The 15,349-nt window shown below is 43.6% G+C and overlaps 1 protein-coding gene across 2 annotated transcripts in view; it reads right to left on the minus strand.

Annotated features, from left to right (window-relative positions):
* Nucleotides 1–208: 208 nt before the first annotated feature.
* Nucleotides 209–15,349, minus strand: part of KLF7 (Kruppel like factor 7) — a 67,526-nt gene continuing 52,385 nt past the window's right edge. For both annotated transcript variants that reach the window (XM_045031830.1, XM_045031829.1), the window contains exons 3-4: nt 9,703–9,826; nt 209–2,720 (exon numbers count right to left, since the gene is read on the minus strand). In XM_045031830.1, coding sequence (XP_044887765.1) covers nt 2,683–2,720; nt 9,703–9,826 — 162 coding nt within the window. In that variant the 3' untranslated portion in view covers nt 209–2,682. The remainder of the gene's footprint in view (nt 2,721–9,702; nt 9,827–15,349) is intronic.

Here is a 15,349-nt window from a genome sequence, read left to right on the forward strand (position 1 = left end):
TTTTTTTTTCATTTTTAAAATAGCCTTGTACTTAAATTGCCTTTAAAATTAAGTCTTCTGGACTATTAGTAACATTTCTAGAGGCAGGAGTACCTAGAGTTCTGAAGAGAATATTTATACAGGTTCATAGCCAATGACTAATGTAGTGGCAGGTATGTGCACATGTACTGTAGGATGCTATGGGAATGAATTTCTTCTAGAGTTTACTATAATTTTATCCAATGCACTGAATGGATGCTCTATAGTTTCACTCAACTGAGGTTCAAGTATCCTCAAGCTCCCATGACACATCCTGGTAAGATGCTCCACATATTCAAACACAAGTTGGGTGGTAGGGCCCTCAGAACCCAACTGAACTCCTGGTTGGAATGGCCATAAGAAGTATGCAAATACAGAAGTAGAGAACGACGAGATTGTCAGCAAGCAGTGCTCCAGTAATTTTTTTTAATAGTATAGTTAGTTTTTTAAATCTTTGGACTAAAACTCAATTTTCTCTTACCTTTTTCACTGTTACATCATTGCCCCCTAAAAAGATGGTTAGATTTTGGTCCATATCTCATGCCATATGGGCCAGATATCATATCCCTCACCAAAGTGTCCAACTGACAGTCAGTGTTTGTAAAAACTGTGAGCAAAATAAACATCTTTCAGGTAGATTCAATCTCTGACTGGAACAAAGGTTGCGCAAACGCTGAGAACGCAAGTACCAATGATTCCAGTGACTGCTCTTGCGTTTTACAGCTATGGATTTTTTTTAAGAGTTCAGTTTTGCATCCCAAAAGGGAAATATTTAACAGTCAATGAGTCAAAACAGTCAAAGGAGGGCAGTTGGCTAGTACAGTATAAAGAGCAGCAACCATTTGTGGACCACATGCCATTTTGTTTCATTTCTAGACATGTCTTGTAGGGAGGGTCCCAGAATATACAAAATATACAACCTGTCCTAATGACCACCCCACCTGCTTGCATAGGCCATTTTATATGGTCCTAAAGGCAGTCTTTGGAGTTAGGGCCAGTGCCAACTTGCTATAAATGCAAGTTGTGTGTATATATATATAACTTTTTTTTTTTTAAACAAGAAATTTAGTCCACTTTGAGCCAAGATGGTCAAATTATCTACAGGATTCAAGGGTGAGCATGAGGCTTCCACTGATCCTGGATGGTACAGACTGAAGGTCGAATAGGACCCATGCTACCAATACTTTAGACCGATCACTTGGAAAATCCTCAGTGCTGTGCACAAAAGCCAACCCTTCATTCACCCTTTAAATATTCTTACAATTTTTTTTATATCAGTGGGCTAAACCATCACCTTCATGAATGGCAAAGGAGGACTGTGATCTTTACTTTAAAAGATTAATGCTGAATGAAGCCACTTTATTTGGAAGCGGTCTCACCTTCCCACTCTGGGACTGGAGTAGTATTTTTGGCTTTTTTTTTTTTTTTTTTAAAGATGCTTAACCAAGTTAGGCTTAGAAAATAAATGTTTGCAGGTGCTCTTTCAAGAAATAAAAGTCCAATGTTTTAAACTGGTCAATAGAATAACAAGAACACGCAACACAATTTGTCAATCACTGTGGATTGTAGCCAACATGCTCACATGGTGCTGAAGGAAATCTGTAGTCATGCCTGATTGGCCAGTCCAAGACAGATAAGCAGGTGAAGAAAAGGAGTTCTGAAGATCACTTGTTCATGGAGAAAAGATAAAATGTCTAAGCTTCCACGTGAGCTTTTCAAGTTTTCATTAGACAAAACAAGAAGTCCTAGCTATGGCAATAAGGTGATGCCTATGGAGATATAACGTGGTGTTTCAGGGACTCTTCCTTTGGCTGCTTTCCAGTCATGCCAGCAGCTTCCATAATCCCTACCAGTGCATAGGGCATGCAATAGCCAAAAAAAGTTAACACAAAAATACCCAAACAAAAATATTGTCCTCCATGAAGTCTACATAAACTCAGGCCAAACAGATGATGTATATGTCACAGGTGTCACTCCACAGTCAACTGCCATTAAGGCTATTGGTATTGACGTAAAAGGATCTTAATAGCTCAGTTCTAGGAAGAACCAAAACAGATCAAAGTGTCTGTGAGAAGTTTGACGTGTCGAGCATTAGGAATTCTCAGACAAAGAACAAAGGAACCAAGAAGTTAATTTTGGCTACCAAACTGGGATTTGGTTTTCTAGGTCATTATTTCCCACCCCCATCTATTTAAAAAGAAAAGTTAGTGCTACAAATATGCAACTTCAAGATGACATATTCTCCTATGGAGTTGCATTGAGAAGCGAGTTAAATAAGCCCCTCCTTCTTGCTGTCCACCTGCAGAGAAGCCTCTTCCATTTACTTTGATTTCTACTGGCAATAGCTGGAAACAAATCCAAGGGTGATGAAGTACTGTAAGCAATTGTTCTATCTTACTGACTTCACCTCTACCCCATCTCCTCTCCTGCACCTTCTTCCATCCAGCTGGGGCAAGGCATAAAGAACAGATGTACATATTTAAGTATAGTTGGGTGCATGACAGTGTGAGTGTGTGGTCTGTGTACAGAGGTTTACATGTGATCAAGTTCTCTTCTTCTGCAAGGCAGCGGGTTATAACTGAGTTCCACCCTTCATGCCATGTCTTTTAGCTCAGCTGACATCTATGCCATGCTGACTGATTTTAGGTACTTAGATGTGTCTCTTCATGTGGAGGGCAAGATGGTCAGACCTGGAAAAACACCTGTGGAACAAACAAAATAAGGATTTTACAAAACAGGCCTTTCTGCTCCTCCACCATCATGCACAAGAACAATGTTCACCCAGGAACATGCCACATGTGGTCACAAAGTCAAGGTGACTTCCCCTCCACCATTCAAGATAAGCAGCTATGCTGGCTCTTCGTTAATAGATTATTCTCCCTTCACTCCAACCCCACCAGATTCATACTGTTAGAAACTGGGGAACGGGCAAGCTAACTCATTAAGCAAGTAGCTGTAGTAATAAAATTAAATAATTTTTGCATATTTTCCAGTGCTCAGCACCCTTAGGTGTGGTCATTTCTTCAAAAGACCTCAGCACCCATTTGGGCATCAAAATAAGAGGCCAGATTTGAGGGCTGAGCTGCTCATTTTGGTACCTAAATCGAAGCAGAGCTCTGTTGAAAATCTGACCCAGAGAGCCTGAGTGCTATACAGATATTGATGACGGTAGTCTTGCAACATCCCTGAGATGAAGCTAGGCATTATCCCCATTTTATAGATGAGGACACTGAGGCACAGCGAGATAAGGAATTTGCTCGAGGTCCCACAAGAAGTCTGGCAAACCCAGCAACAGAATCCAGGTCTTTCACTTCCCGGTTCTGGGCTTTATCCCCCAAGGCCATCTTATTTTTAGTCCGCATGCAAAACATGCTGGCACTTCTACAAATGTAGATGCATGTTCGTGCTTATGAAAGGTTCTCAGAATGAGAGCCCTAGAGAATGAAAACCTCTCTCCAATCACAACATTAACACAGTGCTTTGCTCCACCAACATGTATTCACTGTGACTGAACTTTTGAGGACAATGGGCAATTCTTTCTTCATGGCCATTCGATCCTTGACCCTTCTGCTAACATTTCCAAAAGGAAGAACGAACATTAATGCCAAATATGATATGCTAGGAATTGGACTGAGAGCAGCAACTCATTTCACACTGGCCACCCAAATGCCACTATATACAAAGCAGCCTTAGGCCAAGATTTTCAGAAGTGCCTAGTGATACCTTTTTAAAGAGGACTGCTTCCAGAGGGCAGGTCCTTGGCACTTTCTGAAAAATAAGGCCCCTTTAAGATGCCTCAGACTGGGCACTCAAAACCTGAGATGCCCAAAATCGATTGGAACTTTTGAAAATCTTGGCCTTCACTCTTGTCACCCTAACCGGTAAGACACTTTCTAAGTTATATTTAGTAATAATAAAAAGAATCCACCACAAATTACATTTGCTGCTTGTTGCCGGAATCTTAGCGCAGTGGACATTGTGGCAGACCACTTCCAGAATTAACTTGTCTGTGATGCTTTGAAAATTCATGCACTGCCACACAAAGCTACATTACAAAATAAACACTGGCACGCGCTTTTTTTTTTTTTTAAATGCTTGTTGCTAGAATTTGTCATGCACACAAACAGATTTAGGCTGAATAAATTATGATCAAAGTAATAATGTAATTGTCTGCATTTCTCAGTAAGAAGCAGGTAAGGAAATTAACTCAGTCTTTTTTTTTTTTTTTAAAGTTTAAAGAAAAACATCCAGATAAACAGGTCCCATAGGTGCCTTCAGCATAAGGGAAAAAAGAATCATGAAAATCAGAGGGGAAAGACTTGGTAGTGCACTTAGTCTGTCCTTTTGGCATTATTCTCTGATTCTCTGTGTGCCTACTTCTACTTGTATGCAGGGGTGAGCAAATATGATAAATGTTTGTAAGAGCAGAAAATCTGCAAGAAGACTACCTTGGCCAGATCCTCAATGGATCGGCATAGCTCCAGTGTAATCAATGATGCTATGTTTCATACCAGCTGAGGATCTGGTCCATGCTTCTTTACAAAGCAGAGTAGGAAAAAATTAAAAAGAACAATTTTAGTATGGTATGGACTTAGAATCCTGCCTTCTTTTAAGTTCCAGGGTGAAGTATGTGCATTAAATCTGGATAGAGAGAGACAGAGAGAGGAAAGCCTTACAATGGACAGTGGGTTTCTAATACACAAGGCCCACCACAGCTAGTATTGTCCAGCTGCAGGGTACCAAATATATCCCTGGACAGCTATCCCTCTCATCAGGATAATGGAGAAAGCAGCATGCTATGGATATTACAGCTGCCAAAACAAGCCTGGGTGCCAGTAAGAAAGGCACCAGCTGGCATTTTAGACTATGATCAGCCATAAGACCATCACCTGACCATTGCTTCTCTCAGGTGCCTGCTAATAACCAGAAGCAATTCTGATTAAAAGTTTGCTGAGTCACTGACATGGCAAGATTTGTTAATGTTAATAACAGAACCAAAACTTTGTTTTGTATCAATAACCGTATGTTCTGCTCCAATATATTTTTACACCTAATAAAATGATACATAACTAATCCTGCGGGCTTTTTCCCGGCTAGTAACTCAGTTAACTTCATCTACTGGGGAGGCTCCTAGAGGAGGACAACAGTTTCAACTGGGGAAAAAAAAAGTCAAAAAAGAATTAGATAAATTCATGGATGATGGGTCCATCAATGGGTATTAGCCAGGATGGGCAGGGATGGTGTCCCTAGCTTCTGTTTGCCAGAATGTGGGAATGGGCAACGGGATGGATCACTTGATAATGAACAGAACAGGTAATCCCTTCTGGGGTACCTGGCATTGGCCACTGTTGGAAGACAGGATACTGGGCTAGATGGACCTTTGGTCTGACCCAGTATGGCCATTCTTAGGTAAGTCCCCACAAAATTTTACAGCTAAATCCTACCATCAAAAAGCCCAGGACACATCTGCAGCTATTAAGTTGCTGAGGTCCAGCCACATTTTCCCTTCTTGGAACTGGTGCTGGCTGTAGAGTTGGCCCAGAATGGGCAGTTGTCCTCAATAGGTTCTGAGATAGGGATCCATGAAGGAAAATCCTGTGGATCTCTGGTCTTCCACTGGACAAGTCTCTGTCTCCACAATTTTGCCATCTCTATTTGCTGCATGTTGTACCCACACCCAGCACGTACCCCCTCCAGGATTCAGAAAGGCTGCATGTGTCCCTGCATTGTTCCTAGCAGTGCATAAAAATATCATAATTCCTGATGGGCTTGCATGGACATAAACTGCCTACTCCCAAACATGCTGCTGGGTTTCATCTCCGCATCTGCAGAGCAACAAGAGGAGGCAGCTGGGATGGGAAGAGAATATAATGTTGAGCCATCTTTTTCCTCTGCCCAGATCCTGCCCAGTGGGATTTGGGCCTCTTAGCAATCTACCTACCCCTCCAGCTGTGTGGAGGGGAGCACATGGGTCTTCGCTTGCAGTCCAGGAGGATACCCATATATATATTAGAATAAAGTTGAAGAGTTTTACATCACGTTTCCCTCAGTTGAACACATGTGACAGCTATGGCCATGGCTCACCCAGGTGTCCTGACATAGGGTATGTAAAGTCACCCATGGTTCTGAAAAGCTTCTCAACTAATTCTTCGGCAACTCCAATAACCAACACGGTCATGGTGCCTCAGCCACCCTGGGGACTCTTTCATTTCCTTCTGGGCTACTTCAGCTCCCTCTGCTATCTCCCCTGCTGCCTCCAAAGCACACACCACTCGCTGTACATATGCTGCTCCTCACATCGGTGGTAGTTTGCCAACCAACATTTACAATACGATCTGTGTCCTGTAAGACGTGGGGGCAAAACTAAACACTTCATTTTAAAAGGATCCTGTTTTTCCAGAAGAAACTTCAGCTGTTAACTCTTTGTCATGAAAGGGGATTGTGTTTACACCCAAGGCCAAAGGTCTGCTACAAAACCCTCAGCACCCCCGTTTACGCCAAAGACTGTGTGTGCCTGAAATTTCGGTGCTTTAAAAAGATGCCACCAGCATTGTTTGAAAAAGAGAAAGTGTGTGTGCGTGCACACTTAGGGAGAGAGAAAACAAAGTGACAGACTTCTAGCTTCCTGTCTTCCCACCCCCACTTCCTTTTGTCACTAAAAGTTATAACACCTGAATCGACCTATATGTGTTGTTTTTAAAATTGTCCTCTAGGCTGATAGCATGAATACAATCCAAAAGGCTAGTGGTGTAAACCCACAGCCCTGAAAGAGGGGTTTTCAATGGACTCGTTGATGGATCACGTACATAAACACTCCCCCTACTGGTAGTTCAATCACCATTTTCATGCTCCGATGGCCAAAGTACTCGCCTTCACCTCTGAAGAGTGGTGTGCAGTTGGTTTACACTACATCAAGACTCCTGAAAGATGTACCTAAGGCTACTTAAAGCTCAGAAAACCAGGATGTTTACTGTAGGCAAGGACCCTTCTGTCATTAGTGGACGGTGAAAAGGAAGAACTTAAAAAGAAATCTAAGAGGCAGCAGTTTAGAGATGGAGAAATGTGATTCTATCTGGGACCTTAATTCAGGAAAGCACCTGTTTAACTTGAAGCACGTGCTTAAATGTTTTCCTGAATACAGCTGGACTGAAGTATGTGCTTAAGGGCATACCTGAATCCAGGCCTGGAGTAGGGGGAGGTTAGCACACTTGGAAAGAGGAAGAGAAAGGAAAGAAAGTGTGAAGTCCAAAGCAGGCCAGCGACGTAAAGGGCCATCACTCTGAACCACTTTGAACACAGCGAGTCCCTGAGCTTCCCAAACTAGACTCAGTGAAAGGGCGGTGGGAAACTGGTGGACAGATTACACCACATATGATCAGTTTAAACTGGTGAATACTTTTTACCTAGCCATAGTTCTGGTCAAAGGAGGAAAAATTGACAATTTTAAGGAAACAAATTCATAGAATAAAACCGCAAATAGACACTGTGATGGGGGTTGCTATAGAAAAAACACTTAGATAAAAAGAGAGGGGTGGTATTCTTCCAACTCGACATGTGACAAACGACTAAAGGAGATTGTGGTGTTAATAGTAGGTGGTGAGATCTCCTTGGATCTGAATGATCACAACTGTTGTCTTTTTGCAACAGGAACCAAAAAGGGTGGTTTGTTTATTTGGGGGTTAAGGGACTGGGGGGGGCTTGGTCGGTTCTTAAAGAGCAAAGACCAGCAGAAAGCAGCCTCTTACAATAAAAATGAAGAACACCAATGTTCTTCTACTTCACAGAGATACTTATAAAAAGGCAAGAATCCAGAGGGTTTGTGCTTGGTTTATCCTTTATCATTATGAGCAAACGAGATAATCCAGGGATAAAAGAGAGAGGAAGCCCTTGGTTGGGGGCAGGGGAGTGAGGAGGAGGAGGATCTTGGAAAGACAGGATGTGCAAATGATCAAATTTCCTTCCCATCAAAGGATGTGTCCCTGTTTATGTTCTGTGTATCATTTTTCTGTGCATGCTCTTGGCCAGTCTGGTGTGCCCACAGGCTTTATAAACTCTATATTGTATTACAAACCAATTTCTTATCATAACGGAGAACCTTAGTGCTGCATTAAAAAGATGGGTAATTTTCTTAAGCCTCTTAAAAATATATATAAATAGGATTAGCCAGATAACATGTTCGGATGCAAGCACATGATTTGATTATGCCTACACTGGATCCAGCCTTCACCGTGGGCATTGCCATCCTCCAGTTTGGGAGGGGGTGTTATTGTCTGATAACATCAGTACTGTCAGATGTGATTCCTTGTGTAGTGTGTCTCTCTTGCTCCACACCAATTATATATTTATTTTAAAGAGCCAGATTTTCAAAAATGCTCAGCAACCGCAACTGGGACCAGATTCTCAAAAGAGCTCTGCTTCCATTCAGGCACCGAAATGAAGAAGCCAGATTTTCAAGAGGAATCAGCAGCCAACAGCTCCCATTGTTCTGGATGACAGATGCTGAGCAGACAGCTCTCGAGGCAAACCCTGTCACCTCATTTTTAGCTGCCCCAATGAGAGCTGTTGGATGAGGAGTTTTTTGGAAAAGCTGGCTATGGGTACCTCTCCCTGGATCTAGGTGCTTAACAAGACAGATGACAAAATATTAAATCTACAGTACCACATAAAATGGAGGTTGTCAAGTGTGTGATTTAAAGACAAGAGGACTAGATTCTCAGTCAGTGTGAACAGTAATGGCTCCTTTGATTTCACCCAAAATCCTTGTGGTAAAATTTTCAGATGTGCCTAAATCACGTAGGCACTTTTGAAAATGTTGCCCTTTGTTTCCCCAGGAACTGTCCCTCCAACTGTCTCTAGGAAGAGAGGCAAACATAGGGCTGTGTGCTCAGTTAACTGAACCAGAAGATCAATGATAGATTTAACATGCAGAAAAGGGAAAATGCTGTCAGTCCCCTCGGTTTGGTTCTATATCTTGGGTTCCTTCGCCATTCACCTGAGAACCTGTGGAGATCTCACCACTTACTCCCCATCTTAGGCTGTGTTGACTTGCTTGACCCACTGGTTTGTGAGGTTCGACAGTCCCCAGGTGACTTCCTTTACAGGGACCAGGAAGCCAAGAGGTGGAGCCTAATCACAATTTTGTAAGCGAGGAAGGGCAGCTGCGAATTCAGTCTTTTGTTGTTGCCCAAGTCGCATGGGATCATGGAGCGGGAAAGCCAAGATGTTGCTGCGGCTAGCAGGTTGGGTAGAGTTTATGCACGTTAAAGTGAGATTTTCCTAAATAAAGCTGTGCATTGGGCCAGATCCTGCTCCAGTCAGAGTCAATGGCAAAACTCCCATTGACTTCGCTGGGACCACAATCTGGCCTTGACTCCATGCTTCTGCTTAGGTATCCATAAGATAAAAAGGTACAGAAATTAGCTGCTGGTCTCAGCCCAGTTGCTAGCGGACAAACTTCCTCTTCCCACCCCCCCCCCCACCACTCCTGACACTCCTGCTGGCCCCTGAGGAAGAGAGGGGTTTCAGGGCAAAAAAAACCATTGGCGATGCACTGTAAGGAAACATGCACGGCTGCTGTGTATGCTATGTGGAAAACCAGAGGCTTTGGTCCCTGAGGGCTGGCAGTGTGCTGTCTTTCACCAGCTGTACATTTGCTTGAACACTAGATTTAGAAGGCTGCCTTACCTGTCACAATGGTTGCATTTAAAGGGCTTTGCCCCTGTGTGTTTCCTGTAGTGCCGTGTGAGCTCGTCGCTTCGTGCAAAACGCCACTCGCACCCTTCCCACGAGCACTTGTAAGGCTTCTCACCTGCAGAGGGAAGAGAGATCAGTCAGCACCGCAATGAAATTACTGCTGCCTAAACCTTCCCGCCCTTTGCCCCACACCTGGCCAGCCAGCCCTATTCCCCATATCAAGCTGTACTGCCCACAAGCACCCATTCCTTTGCCCCAGCCAGCCAGGCCTTTGCCTCCCAACTAGCCACATAGGGCACGAGTACCACTGATTTTTTGCCCCACATTTGCCCCACCCCTTGTTGCCTAGCACGCAAGTACCAATGACTTGTATTCACTCAGACTCTTCAAATCTATGGCAGACTCCCAAAAGCAATTGACCATTCTGAACCTGTTTCAAGGCCTGCTGAAGTCAATAGGAAACTTTCCATCAACTTGAATGGTCTTTGGATTAGGCCCCAACTTCATTACATCTTAAATTCTTATGCTGCCTTGGTGAAAGAAATATTTCAAAACCATCAGAATGTTTTGTTTTTTAAAAAAATAAACAAACCCAAACACCCCCACAGCTGCGTTGCCGTAGGCTTGTTTTCAATTCCTTCAGTCAGGGTTGTGTGCACAAATTTGGTTACTACTCATGCAAGTGGCTATTCCTGTGCACAGATATCATGGTTGCCCATGCATGTCAGGCAAATAGGTGTACAACTGCACATGTAATTAAACCCACAGTGCTTAAAATGACACTTAACGAAAAGTATTGCTCTAGTTCTGGCCTTCAGGAGTTGCCTTTCACACACACATACCCATAGCATGCGCATCTCCTCCCACTCAGACCCCATGTCTTGTATCCCCACTTAGATGCACCTGCTTAGTTGATTATAAAGTGCAAATGATGTTTTCGGTGCTGCAAGCGCAAGAGGAGAAGTTTTTTCTTTAAATCAAGTTAATCGCACAGGCGATTGTGACTGATTAGCACCTTTCCGACCATATGTTTATCAGCTGTTATCCCGCATGGAACTCTCTCTCATGCAATTCCCTTGAAGTCAGTGGGGCTGTAGGGGTTGGACGTCAGTGAAGAATCCGATCCGCTGTGTTCACTTTCCCCATTTGATACCACAAACCAGGTTCTAGGGGTCAAATGCAGCTCTGGTGTAGCACCCATGACCTCAAGGACGGTACTCCTTGAGGTCATGGGTGCTACACATTTTAGAATGGATGCCGTCGAGGTCCAAAACTCCTCTCTCCCATGTCCCCTTTCTCTACAGGACTGCAGAGTGTGTGCGTGTGCAGAGACTTACCACATCTCCTCAGAACACATGTTAATGCTCTTCTACTACATTGCAGCATGGCACTATGCCCAGCCCTCCTGAGCCGCCCAGCCATAAAGAGAGGCTGGCTGCATTAGGGGAGGTGGGGATGAGTGAGAACACAGTGAGGAGACAGATTTCATTGTTAAGCTTCAAAGGGGGAATTATTAGCAGGGAGGGAAAGTTGTTTGTTTGTTTAAAATTCTGAAAATTGCTAAGAATGTGCTTCTTTCAATCTCTCTCTCACTCTCAGCAGATTTAAATACCAAATATCGCGTGTCAGGTCTCCACATGTCATGTATTTACCACGGAGTATATTCAGCAGGTACTAGAGAGAGATCTGAATATGTTATAGTCCGAAACTGGGAGCGCCACAGTAAGCAAATGGGACAAGTCAGAAGAGTGTGAGGATCAAATTCATTGCTGGTGTAACTCCACTGACTGCAACAGAGTTGCCCCAGGAACTGATTTGGCCCAGTACGTGTAGGGAAAGCTTCTCTGTGACTAGTCATTTACCAAACATTATTGATTACAAGCTAGGCTCTGCAGCTCCAAAGATAAAGTGGAAAGCTGGCATGGAGAGAAGAGGAGAATGGGCTGGGATATCTACCAGAGTTCAGCAATTCAAGCCTTTTATCCTCAACTCAGGTTTGAAAAGCAAAATCCATAAAAGGATGTGTTGCATCGGTCCTATTAGAAGAGGAAACCCTACATGAGGCTGCAGCAGGTGGAGAAATGCCAGGCACAGATCGATCCATCAGTCAAGCAATCAGTCTACAGGCCCTAAAGAATAAAAGGTAGTGGAGGGGGGAGGGTTTGAGGAAAAACAAAAAAGAGGCAGCAGGATTTTCATTTCAAATCACATTCTCCCTGAAGCTCAATCTAGGCAGGTGCTGTTGGTTTTTTTCCCCAGAATACCATATGAGAGTGTATAAAACAGAGCCCAGGTATTTTAAGCCAATCATGAACGTTCACCGCACTGTACAGGTAACATTCCTCTACAGCTCTACAGCACAAGGTCTTAGAACAGCAGGTCCCTCGTGCGCTGCAAGACCTGGGCAAAAGAGGCCCATGAAAGATGCCTACATTTGTAGGTGCTGTAGTATTTAGGATGCCCTAATTCTCTTCTGATTAGTGTGTTTGTCCTGGCCATTTTGGGGTTAGACCGTAAAAATAAAAGAAATCCTAAAGAAACCGCTGGCTGGTAACAATGAGAAAATAGAACAAACATATAGGGCGACCAGACAGCAAGTGTGAAAAATCGGGATGGAGGTGGGGGGGTAATAGGAGCCAATATAAGAAAAAGACCCAAAAATCTGGACTGTCCCTATAAAATTGGGATAGGTGGTCACCCTACAATCATAGCACAGGCTGGATTGGAACAAGCTAGACCCATTGAGGCAAATTTGTTTAAAAGGAGTTTTCCACTCAAAAAGCCATTCAAAGTTTTCATTTCCATCAGAGCCTAGATCATGGGCAAGGTGGTGCTTCCCGTGCCCATCTCAGCCATGGCTCGGACACTGCCCCCAATGCTGGCCCACCCAAACACTGCCCTCAAGAGTGCTACAGCCCACATGCTCTCCCCTAGAGATCCAGGGCAAGATCTGCATGCTCCCCTCAGTCTCCACTGGCATAGAAAGCGGACACCCAGAAATGATGCCCCATATTCTGGGCTTGTCCCTGATGGTGGAACATTCAGCTGCTGCTCTACTGGGACAACTAACACGTTGTTTTTAAAAGCAATGCACCACAGTAACAAATTGTGTGCAAGTGTGGGAGGAGGTAATTTGCATGGTGAAACTCATTTAGTTTGTGTGGCTGCAAGAGAAGAGATGCCTCGCTCGCAATGGAGACAGCAAGGCAGATGTGTTTCTGTGTGGCTGTGCCTTTGTTGCATATGTTACGGAGAGAGTGAGAGACACTGACGCTTGTTCAAAACTGGCAGGTACAGACAGCCTAACGTACAATCGTCTATGGAACAGAAGGGTTGTTGACAAATACTGTGGTCTTTGCCTGAAATCAGCGGGCATTATGACTGAAGCAGGATTTGTCTAATTAACATTTGCCAAGTGCTTCAGAATGTAGCGTGCGTATTTAGCTTATTAGAGGCCACCAGTAATTCTGTTAGGCCTGTCTAGAATACACGTATGGGTGGCATGCTACGTATCTCTGTTGCCTGTGCTCCAGGGGCTCTGTCCCCAATGTGTCTTTGCATAGCATAGAGTCCGGTTTTGTTTTCAGCTTCCCTTCCTCTGTAACATTAACCGTGTTCTGCCAAATGTCAGACAGCGCTCCTTTGTGCTCCCAGGCAGCCTGCTGGCTTACAGTCAGCTGTGTGGCATAACAGAAAGGCAAAAGAGCCCGTGACCTTTAAAGCCATGTCAAAAAGGGATCCTTTTCCCCACAGACCTAAAAGAGATTAGCTTCCCCCACCCCCACCCTCCTATAGCAATTCTGAAAATGAGAGTGTGGGGATAGGGAGAGATTTCCGTGAGAACCTCTGTGCACAAAGGATAAAAACTAACTGTATCTTTTCATTGCTGCTTTACTCTTACTCATTGTAGATCAAATTAAAAGCCTCTCTTGGCTACTGGTCCCACAGAGGGTGTCTAAGAGTGGGGTGTCCCTCTGATCTCATTAGTGGTAATGGTAGAAAAGAATGGTAAGGGATGAATTCCATGCGCTCTTCTATTTTCGTAAGAAAGTACATGGTGAAATCCTGGCTCTACTGGAGTCAATGGCAAAACTCCCCATGACTTCAACGGGGCTAGGATTTCACCCAATACACCAGGAATGAGTGTGCCCGCAACAGTCACAATATTTCGGTTGCAATGTCTTTTGTGAAATCGTGACGTTTATTTGAAGTAGTATTAGACCCTGATTCATGCAGGAAGATCCTTGCGTTCATGGGGTCCACGTGCACACTGAGCTCTTTGCAATGTGCAGGCATAAGTCCCTTATGATCTCTCTCAATTCGCCCCTGTGAGACAGTAAGGAGACTCTCTTCAAGCATTGCTGAGTCAGCCAAAATATTTTAAGAATGTGGGGAGAAGGGGAAATAGATCCTTGATGACATGTACATTTTGAACTTCATTTAAATTTTTTTAAAAATCACTTTCATTCTTCAATACTATTTAAAGGCACCTTTAAAACATACAATTAGAAAACCTCCATAAAAAGTCAGCATATGCTCTTCCACTGTAACTTATTTTCACACAGTTTCAGGACCCACAATTGTGCATTTTTCTAACGGGTACAAAACTGGAAATTCTATTTCCTTCCCTTTTTAAAAATTGGAGATAAAATCAGATTATTTGTGAGAAAAACAATTTCAAAAGCCTGAGCTGCTAAGAAATTGTGTGGGCTGAGAGTCACTGCTAGAAATTTGTGTTCCACTGGCTTCCTTGTAGAGATAGTCAAAGGTGAACTGCAAAGCAAAACTGAATATGGAGTTAAATGCAGGATCTTTCTCCTGAACTTCTCCCCTAAGCAAACTGGGGGGGGGGGGGGGGGGGCAAGCAGCAGGAAGCTATGTCAGTAAGATCAGGACCAGAGCAGCTTCACTAACTTTTTAGAGAACCTTGTAATAGTCTCCTTCCCACCCCTTCTGCAAAATCCTTAGTACTTGCTGTTTCACAGAGAGTAGCCTAGAATGGGCCATCACACACAGCAGAAGTGCCAGTGTCACTGAAACTCATGCAATCCAAGGCACAGGTCGCACAGTAACACATTCTGGGATTGCTTTAGTGAAACAGGAAGTAACAAGAGAATTCCAGATGGGGGTGTGGTGGGGGTGGGATTTTAGTGGTGAATAGTTCCCAACCCACACTGCCTTGAGGAGATGTGTAATACATTAATTTGGTTTTGCTCGCTGTTTGTCTTAATAACAAAAGCCTATTGTATCACAATAAGAAGCCTAATACAATAATCACATTATATGTATCTTACATTTACCTCTCATCCCAGAGAGCTTGACAGCGTACCAATGAAACAGAGCCTTTACTGGGGCAAGGGTAGTAATCAGGCAGAATGCGCAGCGTGCTGGGTAACAGGAAACACTGTTGGTCAAAAAGAACAGGAGTACTTGTGGCACCTTAGAGACTAACAAATTTATTTCAGCATGAGCTTTCGTGAGCTACAGCTCACTTCTTCGGATGCATAGAATGGAACACACAGTTTCATACTCTGAAACCTGTCATTGTTGGTCAAGCACACTAGATCAAACCTTTATATCTATGAAAGATGCCAAGTGATCTTCAGCATCAGCATGTTGCAGAAAGGATGACCGATTT

Source organism: Mauremys mutica, chromosome 10 (assembly GCF_020497125.1).
Source record: "Mauremys mutica isolate MM-2020 ecotype Southern chromosome 10, ASM2049712v1, whole genome shotgun sequence".
In the NCBI taxonomy this organism is placed as follows: Eukaryota; Metazoa; Chordata; order Testudines; family Geoemydidae; genus Mauremys; species Mauremys mutica.